A 26,574-nucleotide genomic window follows, 5' to 3' on the forward strand; every position below is an offset into this window, starting at 1 on the left:
ATGTTCATCAGGAAAATTGGCCTATAATTTCCTGTTTTTGTAGTGTCTTTATCTGCTTTTGGAATTGCAAATTGTAAAATCAACTTTGGAGTCTTCCCTCTTCTGGAACTTTATGGAATAGTTTGAAAAAGATAGGTGTTAGTTTTATTGGTGGGGAATATTTGGTAAAAATCACCTGTGAAGCCATCCAATCCTGGACTTTTGATTATTAGAAGTTTTTTTTTTATTACTACTTGAGTTTCACCTATTGTAATCTGCCCATCAGTTTCTCTGATACTTCCTGATTCAGTTTTGGAAGATTGTATGTTACTAGGAATTTATCCATTTCATCCAGGTTGTCCAATTTATTTGCATGTACTCATTTGTAAATTTTTTTACAATCATTTGCATTTCTTTGGTGTCAGTTGTTACTTCTCCATCATTTCTGATTTTATTTATTTGGGTCCTCTCTCTTTTTATCTTGACAAGTCTGGTTAAAGGTTTTTCAATATTGTTTATCTTTTCAAAGAACCAGGTCTTGCATTCATTGAACCTTTGTATTGTTTTTTTAGACTCTATTTTGTTTGTTTCTGCTCTGATCTTTATTATTTCCTTCCTTCTGTTTATTTTGGGCTTTGTTTTTTTTTCTAGTTCCTTTAAGTGTACACTTAGATTGTTCATCTGACTTTTTTTGTGTTTCTTGAGATATGATTGTAATGCTGTGAATTGCCCTCTGAAATGCTGTGTCCCATAGATTTTGGGTGTTTTTGTTCTTATTTTCATTTGTTTCCAAGTAATTTGATCTCATTGGTAACTCAGTCATTGTTTAGTAATATGTTATTCAGCCTCCATGGCTTGTGGGGCTTTTTCTTTCTTGTGATTGATTTCATATCATTGTGTTCAGAAAAGATGCTTGATTTGATTTCAGTCTTCTTAAATTTAATGAGACTTGTTTTGTGTCCTAACATATGATCCATCCTAGAAAATGTTCCATGTGCACTTTAAAAGAATGTATAGTTAGCCCTGGCTGGAGTAGCTCAGTGGATTGAGCACGGGATGCGAACCAAAGTGTCGCAGGTTTGATTCCCAGTCAGGGCACATGCCTGGGTTGCAGGCTATGGCCCCCAGCAACCATGCATCGATGTTTCTCTCTCTCTCTCTCCCTCCGTCCCTTCCCTCTCTAAAAATAAATAAATAAATAAATAAATAAATAAATAAATAAATAAATAAATAAATCTTTAAAAAAAGAATGTATAGTTTACTGCTTTGGAGGAAGTGCTCTGAAAATGATCAGTGAAATCCATCTGATTTAGTGTGTCATTTAAGGCCACTGTTTCCTTGTTGACATTCTGTCTGGAAGTTCTATCTATTGAAGTGAATGTTGTTTTACATATTTAGATGCTCCTACATTGTGTCGATAAATGTTTACAAGGGTTCTGTGCTTTTATATCCCCTTCATCATTATTAGTGTTCATTTTGTTTCTTACTATAGCCTTTGTTTTAAGGTTTGTTTTGTCAGATATAAGTACTGTTACCCAAGCTTTTTTTTTTTTTCATTTCTATTTGTATGAAATAGCTTTTCCTTCCCTTTACTTTTAGTCTGTGTGTATCTTTTGTTCTGAGGTGGGTCTCTTGTAGACGGCATATAGATGGGTCTTGATTTCTTATCTAGCCAGATACCCTATGTCTTTTGATTGGAGCATTTAAGCCATTTATATTTAAAATGATTATTTATAAGTATATATTTATTTTTTAAACTATGTTTCTCTGGCTTTTTTTCCTTTTCTTCTTCTTGTTCTTTTTCTTCTCCTCCTCCCACTTCCTCTCCTCTTCCTCCTTCTCCTCTACCTCCTCCTCTTCCTCATTTTTCTTCCTCAATTGGCCTTTAACATTTGTTGTAATACTGGTCTGATGGACACAAACTCCTTTAGCTTTTATTTTTTTGGTCTGGGAAAATTGAATTTTAAATGATAGCCTTTCTGGGTAAGTAGTCTTGCTTGTAAGTACTTGGTTTTTTCATTACTTTGAATATTTTGTGCCAGGCCCTTCTGGCCTGAAATGTTTCTGTTGAGAAATCAGCTGACAGTCTACAGGAGCTCCCTTGTACATAACTGTCTGTCTCTTGCAGCTTTTAAGATTCTCTCTTTGTCTTTAACTTTTGCCATTTTAATTATGATGTCTCTTGGTGTGGGGCTCTTTGAGTCCATCATTTTTGGGGGACTCTCTGCACTTGCTGGACTTGTGTGTCTTTTTTCCTCAGCAGTTTAGGGAAGTTTTGTCGTTATTTCTTCAAATTCTTCAAATACATCCTCAAAATCACTTAAAGTATCCTCATTGTTTTTATTCTTTTTTTTTTTTTTGCTGCTCTTATTGAGTGTTTTTCCTACCTTGTTTTCCAAATTGCTAATTTGATTCTCTGTGTCATCCAACATAGTCTTTATTCCTTCTTGTGCATTCTTCATCTAAGATATTGTTTTCCTCATTTCTGACTGGTTATTTTTTATTGTGTCTATGTCATTTTACATGCTGTTGAGCATTTTTATAACCATTAGTTTGAATTGTATATGTCATAAATTGCTCGTCTCCATTTCATTTTACTCTTTTTTCTGGAGATTTCTCCTGTTCTTTCATTTGGTGCCTGTTTCTTTGTCTCTCCATTTTGGCTGCATCTTTGTGGCAAGGGGTTTCCTCTGTATTAGATAGATCTGCTATGACTCCCAATTTTTGTGGGATGGCCTTATGTAGTAGGTGTCCAATGAGGTCCAGCAGTCCAATCTCCTTGATGGCCTGAGGTGGGTGCTACAGGAATGTGCCTGGTGTGGGTTATGTGTCCCCTTGTGTTGTAATTGAGTCTTGATTGTCATTGGCCTATTCATGCATAGGATCAACCCTCAGGCTGGCTAACTCAAGGCTCAATCCCAACATGGTATGCAAACTGCTGCATTGGTGTTGACCACATGAAATGGAATTTGCCTCAGCAGTGTTTGGTGCCTGCTAAGATCTCCCTTCGGATATGCTGCTTGTGAATCTTATTGGATCATCCTTTTGTATTGGATCAGCTGGCCACTTGGTGTGTTGGTTCTAGGCCCCTTGGGAAGGACTCTGTGTAGGCCAGTATAAGACACTGCCTGTGACTTGCCTTGGCAACCTGATCAGAACTTTAAGTGACCCACTGTTTGTAGCTGCCTCTGCTGAACCAGGGTACACATGGGAAGAACCAAGCTGCTACCAAGGAAAGGTTTTTTCATCATCAGTCCCATAGGCAGGTCAGGGAAAGGCCCAAGGCATCCAAAGCTCCACCTCTGCCTGGCAGCTACCTGTTAGGCTAAATCACTAAAAGTGTGTCCGCCTACTCATCAGGGCATAAGCTCCACAGAGTATGGCAAAAGGGAGTTGAGAAGGTGGGGCTGTTGCTTTTTCCCAGGCTAATGCCTTGTGGAGGAGAGTGCTGTAACCAAGAAAGATGAGTCTTGGCTGGAGTGGCTCACTTTGTTGGAAAATTATCCCATACACTGAAAGGTTGCAGCTTGATTCCTGGTCAGGGCACATACCTGGGTTGCAGATTCTATTCCTAGTTGGGGCATGTACAAAAGATAACTGGTTAATGTTTCTCTCTCACATCAGTATTTCTCTTTCTCCTGTCCTCTCTCTATAAGAGCAGTTTTTTAAAATGTGAGGTGAAGATAAAAAAATAAAGAAAAAGAAAAAAAAGATGATGTCCATTGCCTGAGAGAGGGACTCAGCACAGGGATCCTGTCAGCTGTCCCTTCAGCTCTGTTCCCAAAAGCACAAACCCCAGACTCTAGTTATTCTCTGCTCTCACTCCACAGTACCCCAAATTGAGTGACTGCAAATAAAATTTTGTGCATTGGACCTTTAAGTGTGCATCTGTGTTTCTAATGGCCTCCTGTCTCTCCCCGGTGGACAGAAACCCCACTGCTTTTCACAGCCCGGTGTTATGGGCACCTGGTTCTGGTGCTCTGGACTGAGGAGCCTGGCTTGGGGTTTAGATCTTATGTTTCTCACCCCCAGCAGCTGAGATATCCCTCCAGAACCTCATCTGCTGCCCCCCCGGTGAGTAGGCACAGCACCTTTCATGTCTCTACCAGTCTTAATGTGGCTTCTGTAAATTTTTGGTTATAAGACTTCTCTTCAGCTAGCCTTCAGCTGGTTATTCAGAATGATTTTTCTATAATTTAATTGTAATTTCAGTCCTAGAAGGAAGTGAATGTAGCTTCCACCTACTCTGCCGCCATCTTGGATATCTATCCTCAAAATCTTTTGAATTTTTAATTTCTGACTTTTTCCAATTTCTAATTAAAAAAATTTTCCTTTGTTATATAATATCTTGCTTTTGTTTCTTTGATAATTTTCCTTATGTCTCTGAAGATATTAACAGTGGTATATGTGAGTTTATGTTTGTTTTAATTATCTTTCCTGGTTTTTTTCAAGTTGCTGTTTTTATCGATTTCTTTGTTGTGATTTGTCTTTTATAAATGTGAGGAAAACCACATATATAAAAGACATAAATCACAATAAGCAAATGGTTTTCCTCTCATATATAAAAGACAGAAATCACAACAAACAAGTTTAATACTTAGTCTGTTGATCCTTGGTTTTCTGCTCATGTTCAAAAGTGGGATTTACAAAGCTAACTGGGAAGTTCTGAGAACATATAGCTGTCCGATTGTGTCACTGTAGGAAGACTTGACAGGGCCATTTACTGATGCCTAGAGAAGAGTCCATAGTCTCCTCCCTGGAAGGAGATAAGCCTGACAGCCAGCACCCTAGGGCTGGCTGTGGAATCTCAGCATGTAGCCATGCATACTTTTTCCTTATTTTCAGTTCAATGACCTCATCCTTCATTGGACCTACTAACCTTCAATTCCAGGACCTTCTTCTCCAGAAAGGGAGAGGTAGTTGCCAAGTGATATGGTATCTCAGAGGGGATTGGGCATCGTACTACTTCCCAAGCAGAGTTGTAATCAGCCCACACATTTAGGGGGGTTCCACAAGTGTAAATTGGGTTTTTTCTTGGCTTTATCACTTTTGGCTTAGGAGTCTGTTTTCTAAGGCTCCTGCTAAGTTCTTTAACACTCATCCATCTGCTTTCTAGTTTCCAGAATTTTGTTTCTCTCTTTTCTTTTCTGTTCTTTTGGCCCTTTTGAGTTTACTCCTTTTTTGAAAGGAGTCTTGGGAAGAAGCAAAAGTGTGTTCAAATGACCATCTTAATCCAGAACCTAATAATTTTTCCAGGATTAGTTATGTCATTTTCTAAATTTTAGACTCTGGCACCCATTTCTATGCCTGTGTCCTAATGAAATAGCATTTCTTAAAATAATTCCCGAGAGCTTTTGTGACTTTTCAGATTGCTACAAGGAGGACATCACCCCCTCCCCAGCTTTAGGTGCATCTCTTAAACTTGACTTACCCAGTTGACTTTGCTTTTGTTCATTAAAAGAATTTCTACCTGAGAGTTTAATAGCATCTCATCATGCATTATTGTGCTTAAGTCTGCTATTTTTCAGTGCTTTCTGTTTCTTTTTAATGCTTATTAGAAGTCAACAATTTATTTTAAAAATCAATTATACAGGATTTCTGCTCTGTAAGCTGTTGATCCAAATTAGCGTTTAGCAATTCCTGTTAATAGGCTAAATCCTCTACTCCCTGTCAAGGTATCATCATTTCATGAATATTGCAGCTCTGCTTTGAGTCATAACATTACTTGTTATGACAAGATAGCTGTTACTTTCTACTCGTTAATACAAGTATTCCATGTATTGTTATTACTGAATGTTTTTGGCCCTTGGCTGAAACTTTTGCTTACTGCCCTCATGTAGATCTAATGCAAATTAGAGTGTTTTTTGCCAACTTGTTTCTGTTTGGAGCCATTTCCTGGTTAAAGTTGATTATTCAGTGTAGCTATATTAATCATGGGGGCAATATCAAGCCCTTAGAGATGGTTTGGACTATAGACAGCCTTAGCAAAATGGCAGCCCAGCAGACAGTATTCAAACAGGACAAAGAAGGCCTGTGTACAGGGAACTCATACCCACAAGTGCCTAAGTAGCATCTAACTTAAGTCAACTTGCAGATTCCTTCCCTCAGTCTTTTTCTATTTCAGGTACTGTTAAAACTCCAAATGTTAGCATATGACTACATAGCAAAGAGACTCAGTAGTACAGAGGAAAATTCAGGCTGGCCCAACAATGCAAGCTGTTGGTGTGAAAAGAGATTAAATGCTGTCCTTTAGTTGAGAGTGAGACTGTATCATTAACTCATCCCTTAAAGCAAGGTGGGCTTGCCTTATGGCCTCTAGGCCAAACCCCACCAGAGGCCTGATTTTTACTGTCCCCTAAGGACACAGTTGTAAGGGGTGGTTTAAACAAAAAAGATAATGAAGGAGAGAATAAGGAAGAAGAATAGAAAGCAGAAGGAGGAAGAATATGTTACAGAGGCTATATGTATGTGATCTATAAAGCCTAAAATACTTACTGTTGGCTCTTTACAGAAATAGTTTGCCAGCTTGTGGTCTACACGCCACTGGGTTAGCCTCATTCCTTTTCAAATGTTAGCGTAGGACTACATAGCAAAGAGACTCAGTAGTAGAGAGGAAAATTCTTTCTCTAGTCATAGAAAGTTCTCCGAGTTTTTCCCAAGACTTTAGCAACTTAATACATATGTGTGTTCGTTTGTAGTTTCAAAAGAATTTAATTATGGATAGATTTGATTCATCAGTTCTGAAGTTGGTGACATCTAAGCAGGTTTGCCACCCTCAAGATTGTGCTGTAAGTATGTGCGTACCCAAATCAGCATGACCCATTACAGATTACATACATACAGCTACAACTTGAGAAAACAGCAAAATTATGAACTATATTTTTGTAAATCCTTTTGGTTTTTTATCACCCAGTTGGAGGTACTGTCCTAAAGGTGTATGTTAAATTCATTTCTCTCTGTGAGTATGAAATGTAAACAAAATTAATTAAAACACTTTTATGATACAAATATTCTCTTATTTACTGAAAGTCTAACCAAAGAAAAAAATTCACTTTAACAATTAACTTTAGAATTAGATGGGTAAATTTAAAAAATTATGACTTTACCAATTATTCTTCCTTACTGTGGATATTAGCCCAAATTTGGTCTTTATCAATAAGAGATGTGCAGCTGTCATCATTACTTTAGGTTTTCTCATTTTACAGCATTTTTAGTCTATATACTCTAAAACATCCACATACCATTTCCAGGTGAATTTTCCAAAAACTTATTTCTGACCCTGCCAAATCAGTCTAGTCAACATTAAGAAATTAAACCAAAGAAATAAGTTATTAAACATTACTTTTTGAGTCAATTAATATGAAATCCCTAGGAAAAAATGCCACTGGTACAGTTATATATTGGTCAACATATTGTGCTATAGTTTTCTCTCTGTTATGGGGTATTTTCATATTTGCCTTGAATCCACTGGAAAATTTAGCATTCTTATAAACTCAATAATCCTCCAATGGTGAAATATTATCCGTATGCTATCAAATTGAATTGAGAATAGAATATTTAGATGTTTACTTGGAGATAAAGCTGTGAGGCCAGTTTATGTCTCTAATACCCAACCTGTGTCCAAAATTTAAGGATGACCAATATGTAACATTCACCTTCAATGGAGCCCGAGTCACATAGTTGAGTAAGTAAGTTATTGATCTGTTCTTTTATTTTTAAGTATGTTTTATTGATTATGCTATTACAGTTGTCCCAATTTTTCTCCCTTTACCACCTTCCACCCGGTACTCTCCCTCCCTGCAGCAATCCTCCCCACCTTATTTCATATACATGGTTGTGCATATAAGTTCTTTGGCTTCTCCATTTCCTATACCATTCTTAACCTCCCTCTATTTTGTACCTACTATTTATGCTTCTTATTCTCTGTACCTTTTCCCTTATTCCCCCCATGTGCCCTCCCCCATGTGCCCACCCCACCTCTAAAATTCAGGGGTGTCCAAACTTTTGGTGTCTCTGGGCCACACTGAAAGAAGAGTTGTCTTAGTCCACACATTAAATACACAAACACTAATGAAAAAAAAATCTCATAATATTTTAAGAAAATCTATGATTTTGTTTTGGGATGCGTTCATAGCCATCGTGGGCCACAGGCTGAACACCCCTGCTGAGTCTAAATGATCTCCGCATCTATGATTCTGTTCCTATTCTAGTTGTTTGCTTAGTTTGTTTTTGTTTTGTTTTTCAGATTCAGTGGTTGATAGTTATGAGTTTGTTGTCATTTTATTGTTCATGGTTTTGATCTTCTTTTTCTTAAATAAGTCCTTTTAACATTTCATATAATAAGGACTTGGTGATGATGAACTCATAACTGCACTATGTCTGGGAAGCATTTTATCTACTCTTCAATTCTTTTCTTTTTTTAAGATTTTGTTTATTTTTACAAAGGGAAGGGAGGGAAATAGAAAGAGAGAGAGAGAGAGAAACATCAATGTGCAGTTGCTGGGGGCCATGGCATGCAACCCAGGCCTGTGCCCTGACTGGGAATCCAACCTGCGACACTTTGGTTCGAAGCCTGCACTCAATCCACTGAGCTACGCCAGCCAGGGCTACTCTTCAATTCTAAATGATAGCTTTGCTGGGTAGAGCAATCTTGGTTGTAAGTCTTTGCTTTTCAACACTTTGATTACTTCTTCCCTGTCCCTTCTTGCCTGCAAAGCTTCCTTTGAGAAATCAGCTGATGGTCATATGGGAACTCCTTTGTAGGTAACTGATTGCTTTCCTCTTGCTGCTTTTAAGATTCTCTTTATCTTTCACCTGTGGCATTTTATTTATGATGTATTTTGATGTGGTCCTGTTTGCATCCATCTTGTTTGGAGCTCTCTGTGCTTCCTGGTCTTGCATGTGTATTTCCTTCACCAAATTAGGGAGGTTTTCTTTCATTATTTTTTCAAATAGATTTCTAATTTCTTACTTTCTCTTCTCCTTTTGGCACCCCTATGATACAAATGTTGGGACACTTGAAGTGGTCCCAGAGGCTCCTTACATTATCCTTGTGTTTTTTTTAATTCTTTTCACCTTTTGATTTTTTTCTATTTTTTGTTTCCTTATGTTCCATAGTACTGCTCTGATTCTTGGATCACCCAGTCTACTGTTGTTTCCCTGTCAATTGTTCTTTATTTCCATTAGTATATCCTTCATTTCTTCCTGGGTCTTTTTTATGTTGTTGAGGTCCTCACTAAGTTCCTTGAGCATCCTTATAACCAATGTTTTCAATTGTGCATTTGATAAATTACTCACCTCCATGTTGTTTAGTACTTTTTTCTGAGGTTTTATTCTGTTCTTTCATTTAGGCCATATTCTTTGTCTCCTCAATTTGGCAGCCTCCCTGTGTTTGTCTCTGTGTATTAGGTAGAGCTGCTTTGACTCCCAGTCTTAATGCACCTGTTAAGTTGTATGGGGTAGATCTTTAGTATTCACCAGAGCAGGGCAATCCACTTCACCCATTTGTGGCTCTGTATGTGGGGGAAGAGTTGGAGAGGGGTCAGTGCCACTGCCTGGCTGCTGGAGGCTTGCTGGGCACTCAGACTACTTCTACTCACATCACCCACTTCCTGTATGCAACTGGCACCCCTCTAACTGTTGCCCTGGTGTCGGTTCCCAGAATGGATGGCTTTGTGTACATTCCAGGACTGTGCAGACCCTTTAAACAGGCTCTCCTGAGAGACTAGCAGTTTCTTCCACCACTGCAACTCTCGCTGGTTTTTAAAGCCAGAAGTTAAGAGGCTTTATTTTCCCAGTGCTGGAACCCTGGGCTGCATGGCCTGGCCTGGGACTGGAATCATTTACTCCCCAAGTATTCTTCCCAATTTTTATCTGCCACATGTGAATGTGGGACCAGCCACCACTGCCACATGACCACTGCCACAACATGTCTTCTCCACCCTGGCTCCTTGTCTCTCCCCCTTCTACCTGTCTGGATGAATATGGCTTCTTTAAATACTTGGTTGTCAGACTTCCATACAGTTTGATTTTCTGAGTGTTTTTTGTTTTGTTAGTTGTGATTCTTCTTATGGTTGTACAAGAAGGCGAAGTGTGTTTAACTATACCTCCAACTTGACCAGAAGTCTATTGCTCCATTCTTTTCTTTAGTCCCCACTATGACTGATCCAAGGGGTATACACAGAATCCTGTTGTCAAAAGATTCATTTCCAGCTATATAGCATTGAAGTCAAACATTGCTTTGTAATATCTTTTCTTTCATTGCCAAAATGGTTAATTTATATAAATAATTTAAATTATATAGTATTTTCTGTTTGTTCTATTAGATTTTGAAAATACAGATGTCAACATTAAGCCACTGGCTTTATTTCTTTTAAAAATGAGAATGTAGGATGGAATTCCAGTGAAAAGGTGGTCCTGAAGCTCATGAGCTCATCCTGTGCAGTGTGCATTGTGGACTAGAGAGGGCATTGTTGGGGTCCTTAACCATTTTCAACTATAGATGTTTAAGGAAGGAATAACATCATAGCTGAATCAAAAGAGGTAGAAAGATGCTAATGTACCCTCTCTTTAAGTAAACCAATTAGTTTTGCACCTTTTGGAGATTTAATCATCTGATTTTTGTTAACGAGGCCCACTGCTGACTAGGTAGACTAAGGGAATTTATATATAATACAGGGATAAAATGAGTGGTTAATTAAGATATGAAGCTTATTGCATACTGGAATACATTGAACTTATAACTATCCATAAAACTACAAAAAAAATAAAGAAGAGGGAGACAAGAAATTAATTAATGCATAATAATGTATTTTATCAAGAATAATGTAAAGAATTGCAAAATATTTAAACTCCCTATAAGTTGCCCAAATCCTTATTTTGAATAATCTATTCATTTCTAAAGTATCACTTCTGAGCCTATCATGATTTTCTTAAAAAGAAAGGTTGGGAGAGCCCTATCGTTTCTAAACATATCTGGAAAGACTTTGAAAGTCACTGTTCCCCTAATAACATGGTTGAACTTCATCCTGTGTTCCCGTGGTTAATGAGCTTATATATTCCCGCAGAGAAAAGCTGAGCCATCCTGAGGTAGGGCATGGCCAAATGCTTCTAAGCAATTAAAGGCTGATTAAGTGTGTATTTTCTTTACAGGTGGGAAGGAAAAAATGAAAATGAAGTGGGCAGATGTAAAGAGACCGGCAAAGTTCACGTGACTGTGGATCTTAAATACTATCGACCAACTGAAGTGGTAAGAATTCCTGGCCGCCCAGTGTGGGGCCACATTTGGCAGCTGTCTGGGAGAATACTATCACCGAATACCCGAAGCCAACCTTCAAAGCTCTCCATTGAGCTCTCTGGCATCTTTCTGTGGGCATTTCCCAAACCAGAGTACAGTGAATTGAATTTGAGATGTTATTCTCACCACAAAAATCTATTGCTTTAAAAAGGAAAGCAAGGGTAAAACACACCCAAGGAAATAGTTCATCTCAGAAATGGAGGTTCATACCAATGGCAATTGTTTTAGTCCCCTGCTTTGACAGCTAACCCCAGATACCTACAAGGCCCTCCATGACCTGTAGGATCTCAAGATCTGGAAGGCTGCCTACCTCCTCAGTGTGCCCATGTACTCATGCACACACAAATGCAAATTGTAAATGGTTTCCCTATACATTTTTTAACACTCAGCTCAAGTACTATATTGGCTTTGATTCCTTTTCTAGACAATATCCCACTACCACTGAAATTTCTACTACTTCCTTTTTATCTACATTATGTGCTACATATAATTATAACATCTATTATAACTTACTACATTCATTTGTTTACATGTGTTTTTCCCTTTACTATACTGTGAGCTCTTTCAGGATAAGAACTTTTTAAAAATATCTTCGACTATTACAAAGTACAATAGGTGCTTAATAAATGTTGATTGATGGGTAGATGGATGCATTTCTAAATACAGAGTTTTCTGTATTAATAACCTTTGGGTTGTTAGAACATAACATCCTCCTTTCCTAAACTTATTAAAACTTCTAGCTTGGTATTGTGACTTTAATGTGGTCCACCCTCACTATGGTGATAAAACTCAACATGTTAAGTATACCTAAGATAATAGAAAGTGGCATTTTCAGAGAGAGATATTCAAATTGATGGTTACCTAATGACATGCACATTAACTGTGAAAATAGGATCATGCGAATCTGTTTTACCTGTGTTTTGAACTAAATCCCTGTGTGTTGTACAGCCTTTCAGAGATTGGGAAAATCCCAGTGAAGAGAGATTGAAAGTGCGATGTCATCAGTAACTACCCTTTAAAATACCTTGTTTCAGATGAAAGAAAAAACTTCATTTCATGCACTTTTACACACAGGAGGAAATAAAAAAAAAAGAAAAAAACAGTGCTTAGAGACTAGTACTGTAGAGTCAAAGCATTGTCCTGGCTCAGGGTGTGGCCAGCTCTTTGACACAAGGGAACAATGGTTCCCTGTGCTAATGGCAAGTGGGTGTGCCAAGGAGAGGATGTGCTCTGTCTCTGTGGGAGGAAGATACCAGCACAGTCCTGCTGACACAGCAAGGAACGCCTGTCTGGGGCCCCTAGCCACACTGGCAGTCCCTAAAGAGGTGCCACAAGATGTCATTTTTCTGGAACATTGTGCAGATCATACAACAGGCAAAGTTGTTTCTATGCTAACAAGAATTGTCATATCAGAATGGAAAATTTACTGAGCCAAAAGAAAGCTCAGTCCTCATAACGATTTAAACATGGCTCTTTCTCTGACACCAAAATAGTTTCAAAAGCTAGGAAGTCATTAAGAATGGCTTGTCTGTCATTCTCACTTAGGCAAGGTGTGGGATTGATAAGAACACAGAACAAAAGAATTTGCTGAACAGGAAAAGGACCCTTGGACTAACAAGACAGCTCTTGAAGTCCATCCCTATCGACCCCTTTTCCTGTCCTGACGCTACATCCCTCCCTATTTCTTTTGTTCATTCAAATGTCATTATCATACCTGTTCTGCAACTTCATTCACACTGAAGCTGTTTGAATCCAGTGGTGGTGTCTTATTTCCTGTGCTTGCTTTATGTGTTCACTGATCTAGCTCCCATCTTGGATTCCCTTTACTACTTCAGTTTGGATGTTTAACTGCATTTCATCTTTCTAAGCTTCTAGGCTGCATTAATTTTGTTTACTCTACTTCAACTGAGTATTCTATTAGGCAAGCTCTTCTTGTATAGCAAGACTAAACTTTTAACCTCATTCCTCAGAACAAGGAGTTTTTACAAAACTGGGATCAGCTTTACATCCTTCTGTTGACTTGCCTCTGGGGCAATAGTAGTCCTCTTCCAGTTGAAAGGTGACCAGAATTGAACACTGACTTGTAAATAAGCTTTTACTCAGGTGGAGACCTGAGTTGCCAATACATCTAGAAAATCACTGGGTATGAATCCCGAGAAGCACCAAGCTTCTCTGAGGTTTGTCTGCACTTAATGTAGTGTAGACAGGGAATTCACCCATGTTTAAATTATATCCTTCCCCACTCAGTGTCTAAGTTCACCTTGCAAGTTCCAAGACTTCTTTTCATCCTTCCTCAGATTCTGTAAAATCTTATTATCATGATTAGCTGTAATCATGTGTGTTCCCCAACATAGAGCACTCCAAAGGCAAAAGCATAAACTATTGAATAGATCTCCTTAGCATCAAATGGTTCCAAAAATGACTGATAGAAAAATATTTTTAAAAATTTGAAAAGAAAAAAGTGATAAGGACATATAAGGTCTCAGAAAACCACCAGTATCCTAAAGGAAGACTAAAGGCATGTAGAGCTTCATGTTTTTTTGTTTGCTTGTTTTGTTTTGTTTTTAGTAAGATTCAGACTAGTCTCAAGAAAGGCTCCTTTATTCAGCGTAGGCCAGCACTAACACAGAGGAGGCCCCTGGAGATTCCATAGAGAATGTACTTGCACATACACCAATAATTTCTGTCCCCATTGATGTAGCCACCACAACATCTTAAATCTTGCTTGTGTACCAACATGAGAAGGTCTTGAAAGTATTCATTCTAAGCTAAGGACTCCAGCATCCAGTTAGAACTGAATGGAGTCACATGTTTTGCTTCTTTACCTACAAACCACTGGGTTTCCTTTGAATGTTTAGGAGTTTTTGCTACTGTGGAGAGCTTAATCCTGAAAATTAGACTTTAAATTTCACATTATCCCTGAATTCAAGTATTTGGTGATGGCTTTACCAATACTTAAGTTCTGTGCCTCTTAAAACTCCTGTCTTGTATGTAGTTTTCTGTACATACATACATTTACACATAAATTCATTGCATTGTGCATTTATTCTTAGAAAAGTAGGGTTGTGCTAAAGTGTGGGCTCCAGGGCCAGATGGCCTGAATTCAAAGTGTCAGTTACTAGCTGTGTGAGCTTAGGCAAGTTGCTTAACTTCTCATTGCTTCTGTTTCCTTGTCTTTAAAAATGGGTTTGGTAATAGAACTTCTTTCAGAGTTGTTGGAAATTAACAATTAGGTATAAAAAATGCTTATTAGAACAGTATCTGGTGCACACTGAAACACCCAGTATTGATGCTATTATTGTTATTCATTCATTCAGTAAATATTTACCAAGCACTGTGTCTGATCGTAGGGAATACAGTATAAACAAGACAGACACATCCCGTGCCCTTGTACAGATAAACTGTAGATTTAGGGTCTAAATCAATTACTTAAATCTAGTACCTTTTGAAAAGTAGAATGGCACCATTGGTGAATCATATAGATTAACCAATAAAAGGTAGGTAACAAGTTACAATCAAAGCTATTAGCAAATATTAATATGTACTTTAATTTTTTTATTCTTGTTTTATCTTGATTTCATCCTTTCTGATCTGCTCTCTGAAGACTAAATAGATATCAATAGTATGGAAGCATCATGTAAATATAAGAAAATTGATATTGACCATATTACTTACTTTAAAATAACCACAAAGGTATCTTCTTTTTGATGAGAATGTTTACCTTGGAAAATTTGTAGATGTTGAGTTAATTAAGTATTCATGCTAATGTGCCAAATTTTTAACCACATCAAATGGTGAATTCACTTTTTTTAAAAAATGTAAGATTTCTTTTCAGTGAATCAAACAAAAATCTTTTTTTTTTTTGTCTTCAGAGCATTTTAGAAAAGGCATGGAGGACACATTCACAGGCTAAAAGTGAAATCATATTTTTCATTAAAAATATCTTGACTTAAACTCTGGTAGATAATGCAAACTAAATTTTTTCTTGTTACATTATTTGTCTTTAACATTCATTTTTCTTGCCATTGTATTTCTAATGTCCTCAATTGTGATTGGTTTTTGTAATATTTGCTTAGATACTTTGTTTATTCCCATTCTTTATAGATATTAGAAAAAGCCATGAATTAAAATCTAGAATGGAAAAAACAATAACTTTAAAGAAGTCCAACAAAGAAGTCCACCTCCCTTCAGTAAAAACATGTGGTCTGTTTCTAATGAAATTACCATACGCTTGTCAAGTTGTGCCTTTTGCAAACTTCCTAATATTTTTCTGTAAATTATGTTATTAAGTTCAGTACCCCAAAATTGCTTGTTCTATCTCATAGCCCTGTTCAGAAGAATGCTATGTAACACTTTCAGACCTCAGGAATCTGATCTGTCATCAGAGGACTTGTATAAATAACAGTTAGAGCTTCCCTCAGTTGTATCTCTGTGTACTGAGGGTCTTGAAACTGTCCCCTTTTACTCCCTGATCTCACCACATTCTCACACTTCCCACTTGTAGCAAGAAATAAGATCCTCTCTACTCTATCCTTTCATTTTCTCCAGGTCTGTTAGAAGCTACTGATGACTCCCTGTCCTGATTCCTCTGACCTCTAAGACTCTAATCCTGCCCCTCTGCTCCTACTCATTGTTGTTCTTTGTTGTGACCATTGGGAGCCTGAGTAGGAGGGATGCAGAGCGATTTGCTCATTCTGCATTCCTCAGCATGTATAAGGTGAGGCTGGACTACTTGTTCTGTAAGGCTTCTTCCAATTTTCATATCCTCGCATTTCTGTTTTTATAACTACCAGACCAAACTGTGGGATGCTGTCACTAATGCCCCATCAGAATGTTTCTTCTTTTGTAATTATTCTCTGAACTTCTTACTACTTGTATTTTATACTTTATATCTCTAAATCACTGTTTTTACATTTTGAGCCTCCCTTTTAGGCTCCTCACAGTAATCTTTATATCCTTCGTTAATCACATTGGCCTTTTATGCCCTTTTTCTTCCTTGGACTTAACCAAAAGAGCCTAAGTTTCAATCTCTTTGATTGATTCTCAAATATTCCACTGTACGTTTTCCATACTTTGTAGGATCCCACACAAAGCCCCCAGGAGTGTATAACATTCCTCCTCAAGCCTGTGTTCTTCCCTTGGCTGCTGTCCCTCCACAAGCATCTCATATCTAATGAAATAGGAATTGTATCCGGACTGTAATGCCCCCAACTTCCTTCTGATTTTCCTTGAAGGTACTTATGATTAGATCCAGATTAGCATGATGCCATTAAACAGTCAAAAATCTTTATGAGTGTATAAAATAAAACTATATGCATTTTCTTATTTTAAAATATCTTATGTATTTATTCTAAAAACTTTCTGGTATCCTTAATGTAGATGGTTTTATTCCTTGTATGAATAGGGAATTCCTATAAAATCTGTACCTTTTTTTCTTAAAAGAAAAAAAAAGGCTTTTCAGGTAAATGACTACACTCATTTATAATTGTGGTGTTGAGCTCTTGACATCTACAAAATAAATTCCAAAATGTTGGAAATTTGTTCTAGCCTATGTATCTACTTTCCTTAGGAATAGCAATTAGTACTTGAGCTCAGCTTCTACCTAAACTAGCTCTTATGTAGGTCACTCAATGTATGGAATTACTTAGAGGAGACCCAGCCATCACTGATGTGATCACCTGCTCCCTCTTCATTTTCTCTAGCCAATGAGATCTATACTTTGGAATTTTAGAAATCACTATTTGCTATTGTTTTTTTAAGCAACTTAATAATGCTTTCTGTTCTATCAAGCTATATTTACCTTCTAAAATAACTATCATTCAAAAATCTTTATGCATTGAGATTTCATAAACAATATTATCTATGGTTTTCTTCCTCCACCTATTCCAACAAAGTTAATAATTCCTGTCCAAGTTTTATTTTTTTCCTAGCACAGTATTCACTGTTGTCAGGAAATATTCTGGTCTACTAAAATTTAATCCACGCATACCAACTTTGGTCTCCTATCTGTCTTTATCTTACCATAAAGGATTCCTCTTGCCTCACACCCCACAATTTTGGCTCATGGCAAACTGGTTTCTTCATTTATTGTTACATCTGCTAGCAAAGTGGAGAGTTCAGTTGACTACTTTGTCAGAAACTGCAAGTAGATATCTACAGTTATGGTCTTACTTCCTGATTTAGTAGCTCTGATTTGCCTCCTTGACAGTCACACTTCATGTGTTTGGCCTGCCAGTAAATACCTACTGTCATTCAACTGCTGGTAACAATAAGCAGTGTGCTTAACAGCAAAATCAAATTGGTATATTTTGTAATGCTGTGATAAATTCATAAGTTTCTTAGATAAGTCAGATGCGTACATCATGAAAACCTGGTATGAGAATATTTAAGCTAAGACATGGACAGGTGTCTAGGTACTAAATAATTCTCTAACTTTTAAGATTTACTAAAAAAGTCCTTTATAGAGTACATTCATCATGTACATTCAAAATACAATTTTTATTTACCTCAGCTTCTCAGAAATATATCAGTACATATGTAATAAAATATCCTTATATGATTGAGGTCTTAGATATTCAATTCAAAAATAAAGTTTATTTCTGGCCAAGTGGCAACACAAGCAGATATGGCTCAACCTATTCGTCCAACCACATCAAAATTAAAACCAAAATATAAAACAACCATCACTCAGAACTGTCAGAAATCAAGTTGAATCGAAGTCTGACAAATACAAAATTAAAGAAACCACATCCATCCATACTAGTGGGAGGAGCACAGACACAGGACAGGCTGGCCCTACACCCACATGTGGTAGATAAAAATTCAGGAGGAATATCTCAGGAGCAAGGAGTCCCAGCCTCACACCAGTCTCCCCAGCCCAGGATTCCAGTACCAGGAAGATGAATTTCTACAACCTCTGGCTGCAAAAACTAGCAACCAGCAGGGATTGAGTCAGTAGAAGAAGCTGCTAGAACCCCGAGCAGTTCCTCTTAAGAAACTCACACATGGACTCACTTACTCAGACTCATTCCCTTTGAGCACAAGCACCTGACTACTTGCTTGAAAGGTACCTGTGGCATAAAGGGAGGAACTGAAGTGTCTGGCATTGAGGCAACCAGAGGCCATTGGCCCTTTTCTAAACCCTCCCCCCACAGAGTTAGCAAACTGGTGCCATATCTATGACTTCATTAACCTGGCTAACACTGTTTTACCCACCTTGAAGATCCCCAGAAACTCTACCCCACCCAACTTACGGACCTACCCAAGCTGCTTTAAATATGAATGGCTGGCATTGGCTCATGCTTTACAAATTCCTAAATCCAAACAAGTGACAGCTGGCCTCAGTGAGTCCCAGGCCTGGCACTAGCAGCAGCCAGCCTAGATTCACAGCTTGGCTTTGCTGGGAATCTCCAAGCCCAGCACAAGTAGCAGCCATCTCAGGTTGCTCTATAGCTCAGGCAGAGTGGCCCTGAGCAAAACACAGGTGAGTTCTGACCTTGGCCTGCACCACCTGTGAAACACCAGGGCCAGTGCACCCAGTGGACAGCTACAGACCATGCTAAAGCACCACCACCCAGTCCCTGCACGGCTGATCCTTCCCAGAGGGCAGAGATTGGGGGTTAGTGGTCACAGCCAATCCTTGCAGCTGACTGGCCTGGGTAAATACCTCCCTTTGATCTGCCAACAGCAACCAAGAGTCAACTACAAGAGCAGGATATACTCAGCCCACACAAAGGATGTACCTGAAGTACCCAGCTTAAGTTATAGGGGAGGCTGTGCCACTGGACCCTCTAGGACACCTACTATATTAGGCCACACTACCAAGACATGGAGTCAAAGCAGCTCTATATAATACAAAGAAAGAAACACAGGGAGGTTGCCATAATGAGGAGACAAAGAAACATGGCCCAAATGAAAGAACAGATCAAAACTCCAGAAAAAGAGCTAAATGAAATGGAGATAAGCAATCCATCAGATGCAGAGTTCAAAACACTGTGTATAAGGATGCTCAAGGAACTTAGAGAAGACCTCAGCAGCATAAAAAAGATCCATCAGATACAAAGGATACACTAATAGAAATAAAGAACAATTTACATGGAAACAATAGTAGAGTAGATGAAGCTAAGAATCAAATCAATAGTTTGGAACATAAGAAAGCAAAAAGCAACTGATCAGAACAACAAGAAGAAAAAAGAATCCAAAAAAAATGAGGCCAGCATAAGCAGCCTCTGGGACAACTTCAAGAGGTGCAACATTCACATCATAAGGGTGCCAGAAGAAGAGAAAGAGCAAGAAATTGGAAATCTATCTGACAAAATAGTGGAAGAAAACTCCCCTTATTTGGTGAAGGAAATAGACATGCAAGTCCAGGAAGCACAGAGTGTCCCAAACAAGATGGATGCAAAGAGACCCACTCCAAGACACATCATAATGAAAATGCCAAAGGTTAAAGATAAAGAGAGACTCTTAAAAGCAATAAGAGAAATTCAGTTACTGACCTATAGGGGAGTTCCCATAAGACTGTCACCTGATTTCTCTAAAGAAATTTTGCAGGCTAGAAGGGATTGGCAACAAATATTCAAAGTCATGAAATACAGGGATCTATAGCCAAGATTGCTCTATTCAGCAAAGCTATCATTTTAAATTGAAGGGCAGATAAACTGCATCCCAGACAAGATACAGCTAAAGGAGATCATCATCACCAAACAATTATTACATGAAATGTTAAAGGGACTTATTTAAGAAAAAGATCAAAACTATGAACAATAAAATGGCAAAAATACAAAGCGATCAACAATTGAATCTTAAAAAAAGACAAAGCAAATGATAAGAATAACAGAGACAGAATCATGGACAGAGAGCATTTTGATGGTTGCCACATGGGAGGGAGGCATGGGGGAATGAGTGAAGAAGTGAGGTGACTAAGTAGAAATAGATAGTTACAGAACAGCCATGGGGATGTAAAAGTACAGTATAGGAAATGGAGTAGCCAAAGAACTTACGCACATGATCCATAGACATGAACGATGATGGGGAGATTGCCTGAGGGAGTGAGGGGTGCTTGGTGGGGATGGGGGCAAAGGGGAAAAATCAGGACAACAGTAATAGCACAATCAATAAAATATAATAATAAAAATAAATAATGTTTACTCTCTTCCTACAGGGGACATAAATCCTAGTAGTGCTGTGAGTAATATAAAGATGGATGAGATAATGTCCTTGTTCCATAGTAACCCTCAGACAGATGAGGTGTGGAGCAGCTAGGAAGCTACAGGGACAGTCACAGGCAGGTGTAACAAGAGCTAACTGAACAGGACAGTAGAATGAGAACAGTGAAAGATACCAGGACATTGCAGAGATGGAGACCCCAAGATTAGACATCAAGTCAGATGGTCTATGTGGAAGATAAACAGGAACTGAAGGTGACTCCCTGGGATAGAGGCTCAACAGTGAAATGTGGTAGGCAGATAATGATGTCACAACCCATATGAGAGATGGAGGGAGAGGACTCAATTTGCAGGGGAAGTAGTAAGGTCTGTTACATTTACATGCCTTGGGGATAACCATGTAGCAATATCAAGCAGGATCGGGAGCTGGAGGCCTGGTGTAGAAGATAGAAGTGAGGTGTGGGAGTTAGATGTGCAAACAGTGAGAGCTGAAGCCCTGAGATGAGCTCCTCAAAAGAGAACCTTTGGGGTAGGAGCAAGAGGAAGAGAAGATCATGAAGGCTAGTCACAAAGCTAGGCAAGTTAATTCCAGGTGGTAAGTCTCAGAAACACATTTTGAAAGAGTGGGTTAGGAATTCAGAGTTTACAAATTAAGCATTTGTATTTCAGGACCTAGGGCCAGAGTAAAGTACCTCCCACCCTACATAATTATTCCTGGCCTTCAAGGTTCCTTAAAGATTTAAAGAGGAAATACCAGAATTTACATTAACTGGCAGATGATTACTACATTGCAATCATCTGAAAACTGAATTTCAGAGGTAAGCAAAGACCCAATTTTGTATTGATGTGTCCTAGAAGTCAGGTTGCAAAGCATTTTCAAATTCATAAAGATCAAAGGGCTTATATAAATGTAAGGTTCTTTGCACTGCATATTACCATTTTTATTACTATCATCATCATTAATTATCATCACTATATATGTCTGTGAAATCGTTAGTTATCAAGAGACATCTGAAAGAATACTTGAGCTCTTCAACTCCTGAGATTTTCTCTTATTTAAATATTTATTTTGTTTTATACCTATGCACCTTCATGCAGAAAAGGCTTTACTTCCCCAGCTGGTGTGGCTTTCAGATGGTTGGCCATCATCCAGCACACTGAAAAGTCATAGGTTTTATTCCCAGCCAGGGCACACGCCTAGGCTGCAAGTTCAGTCACTAGTTGGGGCACGAACAGAAGGCAACCAGTTGATATTCATCTCTCACATCAGTATTTCTCTCCCTCTCCTTCTCCCTCCCTTACCCTCTTTCTAAAAGCACAAATAAAGAATACATTTAAACAATATAATTTTTTAAAACACTGTACTTCTTGACCCAATGGTATGAGTGATGATCATGGCGAAAGATGGGAAGATAAATTGTTGATCTTCTCTTCACACTCTGCCTAAACTCTATGTCTCTAGAGGCTATAACAGGACCTGGCATCCAGCAAGTTCTGTGGCTGCCCCCCTAAAACTTAAGTGTCCCTAACAGGCTGGAGAGCAGCCACCAAGGATAAGACATTAGTCCATGATCCATGTTCATATTTACTACCAACAAATCCCTTCACTCCTCCCTCAAGAAATCTTGATGCAAAAACCTATCTTTGTTCTTGTTTCTTAGAGCCTAGGTGTCACTTTTCCCATCTAAACTCTATGTTGGTGCACTGACCACTGTGGCTCAGTTGCTTGGGTGACATCCCACAAACCGAAATGCCATAGGTTTGAGTCTTGGTCAGGGCACATACCTGAATTGTGGGTTTGGTCCCCAGCCAGGACACATATGAGAGGCAACCAATTAATGTTTCTCACATCAACGTTTTTCTTCCTCTCCTTCTCCCTTCCTTTCCCTGTCTCTAAAAATAAGTGAATAAAATATTTTAAAAATAAATAAATAAAATCTATATTGGTTTTCCAGTGCTGCTATGACAATTATCACAAACCTAGCAGCATAAAACTGCACAAATTTATGATCTTATAGCATTCAGAAGTCTGAATTGAGTTTCATAGGTAAAATTAAGGGGTTGATGGAGCTATGCTCCTTCTCAAGGGTGGAGAGTTCTTGGACTGCAGGATATTCTATTGGCAGAGAGTACTGAATTAATCACTTTGAACAGTTGCTGGTTCAGTGTTTGGAAAGCACATTATTAATCACTTTGAGGAGAAATAAGAAATGGAGGACTCTAGTTAATTGTCAGTTCATAATATACACACTCAAAAAATACCATTAACATGCACTTAGGCAGTTACAAATGAGAACAAAACATAGTCAAGTCTAAAGTAACACTGGGTAAAGGGACATGAAAGGCATCCTAAAAATGGGAGCTTCAGAGTAGGGTTTTAGAAAAATGTGTGGTTTAAAAGAGAGAAGGCACTTCAGGTTGGGGCAGGAGGGGCCCTGGGGAATGAACCTTAGGGCAGAGACCCTATAGTGTGGAGAGAGGGCTCAGCAAGAGAATAATGAGAAGCAAGGCTCAGCACCACAGATGTTCCTTCCCAGCCCTTCCATTGGCCAGACAGCAGTCCTCTGCCCCTGCCTCCACACCCCCAGCCCATCTATGCAGAAATTCAGCTGCTCATCCTCCTTTATTTTGTATTTTTTCTTTCTTTATTTTTACCTTCTCTTTTCTTGCTGTCATAAGTCTGGAAAGCAGCCACGTGTTACCCTTATGCTCCAGTAGACACTATTCTTTCTGAGACTGCCAGCCTGTCTTTTGTTACATGTCATTTAACCCCTGACTGGTTCAAATTCTGAAAGTGTCCCCGCACCTCCTTTATTAAGTTAAATAAATGTTGTGTTTGAGGTGAACTCTTAAAGAGTTCACAGTTGTTTTAGTGATTAAAAGATAAAGTCAGGAATAAAGAAGAGCTTACTTTCATAACAGATTTGTTTATCTCATCAACATGTGTTCTTAACAGTCATTCCAAGAAGATCAAACTAAATATGCTTTTCAAAAACATATTCTTCTTCTCAGTGATACCTCTTTCTCAAACTCTTCCAAAAAATTGGAGATGAAGCAATACTTCCTCATACATTTTATGAGGCCAACACAACCCTGACACCAAAATATGGCAAGGATGGCTCTGGCCAGTGGGGCTTAGTTGGTTGGAGCATCATCCTGTACACTGAAAGGTTTCAGGTTCAATTACTGGTTAGGGCACATGTCTGCATTGCGAGCTTGTTCCCAGAACAACCCACTGATATTTCTCTCCCCCTCTCTCTCTCTAAAATAAATAGGCTTGTTCTTGGTGGAGGATAAAAAATAAATTAATTAAAATTAAAATATGGCAAGGATAACACAAAAAAGAAAACTACAAGCCAGTATCTCTGATGAATACATATGCAAAAATCCCAAATAAAATACTAGCAAATTAAATACACCAATACATTAAAAAGGTAATACATCACAATCAAGTGAGGTTCATTGCAGGAGCACAAGGATGGTTCGACATACGCAAATCCATCGGTGTAATACACCACAATAACAAAACAAAGGATAAAAATCATATGGTCTTATCAATAGAGGCAGAAAAAGCATTTTATAAGATACAACAAACATCCATTTGTGATAAAAACATGCAATACAATAGGAAGAGGAAGGAAAATACCTCATCCATTTATGATTAAAACACTCAATAAAATGGGTATAGAAGGAAAGCACATCAACATAATAAAAACCATATATGACAAATACTCAACTAAGATCATGCTCAATGATGAAAAACTGAAAGCTTTTCCTTTAAGATCAGGAACAAGACAAGGATACCTACTCACCACTCTTATTCAGCATAGTGCTGGAAGTCATACCCAGAGCCATCAGGCAAGAGAGAAATAAAAGGCATCTAAATTGGAAATGAAGAAGTAAAAGCATCACTTTTTGCAAATGACATGATTTTTATATAGAAAACCCTAAAGGTTCCACACACACACACACACACACACACACACACACACAAACTATTAGGAACAATAAACAAGTGCAATAAAGTTACAAGATACAAAATCAATGTACAAAAATCCACTGCTTTCCTGTATACTAACAATGAAATTTCAGAAAAAGAAATTTGTTAAAATTCCTTTTGTGATTGCAACAAAAATAATAAGATACCTAGGAATCAACCCTGGCTGATGTAGCTCAGTGGACTGAGCACCAGCTTGCGAACCAAAGGGTCGCTAGTTCGATTTCCAGTCAGGGCACATGTCTGGGTTGTGGGCCAGGTCCCCAGTGGTGGGCACACAAGTGGGCACACACATTGATGTTTCTCTCCCTCCCTTTCCCTCTGTCTAAAAATAAGTCAATAAAATATTTAATCTTACCTAGGAATCAACAAAGGAAGCGAAAGACCTATATATACGCTGAAGCTACAAAAACTTGTTGAAAAGAAATATTTGTGAATCACTTTTATTTTTGGAAGAGTAAAGAGTGCCAAATCCCCTTATTGAAATTCTAAAACTTAAAAGAAACTATAGCAACAATTTGGATATGTCCTACTGGCTTACAGTATAAATTTAAAACATGTAAGTCTCAACACTTTTTGCTCCCAGCCCTCAGACTGTTATAAATCTTCTTAAAGCTCTGAAGCTCCCCTTCTGTGTTTCCACTATAACATAACAATGAATATTTTCCCACCAATCTTAATGGGCATATTGAAAAAAACTGATGTATTACTAGTCTTAAGGCCCTTCCTAAATGTCAGCCCTGGAGAGCCTTCTCCTATTTCCTCAGGCAGAGTCAGACTCAGCCCTTTTGAAGTACTTGTCCCACCGTATTGCAATGTGTTGTTTCCACCTGGGGCCCTGCCAACAGGACTGACATCTAATGGCCTTGGATCGGACCTAACACATAGTAGGGGATAAATTAATGAACACATGTATGACACATCAAAGAATCATTCTTATGCTTTCCATCCATCTCTGGTATGAAAAAATTACTCAAACCAATGTAATAAACTTAATTAAATTCTAAATAGCAAAAAAGGTATAAAATATTTTTCCTCTTTTTCTTTCCATTTGAGGGTTTATGGCAAATTGAGTATTGAGTTTACAGTTCACATCTCCATACCGAACCTTTAAAGAAAATTCGTATTCCTATCTATTTTTTTGCTGTATATTCCCTTTTTACTAGTTCTTTTATTTTCTGCCCCCTTCTTCTCCTGTTTTTGCTGATGTTCTCTCCTTTTTTTCATCTTTTCTGAAATTCTCTTTTTCTTAAGTTCTGATTGTTTCCCTGCCCCACTCCCCTCCCTGCAACTTCCTTTTTAATCTATTCCAAGCATCTTAAATGAGCTCTACACAACAGAGTTATTTCCTGATGCCTCTTTGTAGGAAGCACTGGTAATGGAGATATTACAACCTGACCTAGAGCAAGGTGCCTCCGGGTAGCCACTTGGTGTGTTGTGCTCTCCCCATAGGAGAAACCTCACATTGTCTGAAATCTTGAAAGAACTGCACAATAACATCAGACAGACATGCAAAATACATCCTAGGTTGCTTCTGTCTGTGGAAAGTACATCTGCCAAAGGGAGATATTTTTAACTATGACCTGCTAATAAAAAATGCCCCCACTGGCAGCCACCATCTTTCTTTTATGTACTCTAAGACAGTATTTGTAGAGCTGAGTATCATATAGCATAAGAGACATTTCATTGTTCCTTTAGCTTTGTCCACCACACATGTTCCTCTGCTGTTCCATCTCCAAAACTTAGTGAATAAAACATGAAAAGTATAGATCAGTGAATCACTCTAATGACTGATATTTGGAGCCAAAGTCTACTAGAAAATTAGTGGCATTTTATCATATACTTTCTTCACTTCAAATTTTCAGTGTTTTTCTTCTGTTAAATGCAGACTAAAATTTGAACATATGATTGTATAAGATAAATGACAGTCATTTAGAACAATATTTTTTAATTTCTGAAATGTGTTAAGGCTGCAGAAAAGATTTTCCTGGTAACACTTGCAGTGTCTTCCTATTTGTGAACCTAATTTGGTGAAAAATTCATTCCAGTGCAGTGGAATAGGCTTTGGATATACTTTCTAAAACGGGTATCTAAAATATAGTTTTCTTTAATAGTCCATTCCTCAGATGAAGAGA

The 26,574-nt window shown here is 38.1% G+C and overlaps 1 protein-coding gene across 1 annotated transcript in view; it reads left to right on the top strand.

Moving 5' to 3' along the window:
- GMDS (GDP-mannose 4,6-dehydratase) overlaps positions 1 to 26,574 on the top strand; it is a 693,656-nt gene that overhangs the window by 574,822 nt on the left and 92,260 nt on the right. Inside the window, exon 9 of the mRNA XM_028511630.2 lies at positions 11,131 to 11,227. Coding sequence (XP_028367431.1) covers positions 11,131 to 11,227 — 97 coding nt within the window. The remainder of the gene's footprint in view (positions 1 to 11,130; positions 11,228 to 26,574) is intronic.

This window comes from Phyllostomus discolor, chromosome 5 (genome assembly GCF_004126475.2).
Source record: "Phyllostomus discolor isolate MPI-MPIP mPhyDis1 chromosome 5, mPhyDis1.pri.v3, whole genome shotgun sequence".
In the NCBI taxonomy this organism is placed as follows: domain Eukaryota; kingdom Metazoa; phylum Chordata; class Mammalia; order Chiroptera; family Phyllostomidae; genus Phyllostomus; species Phyllostomus discolor.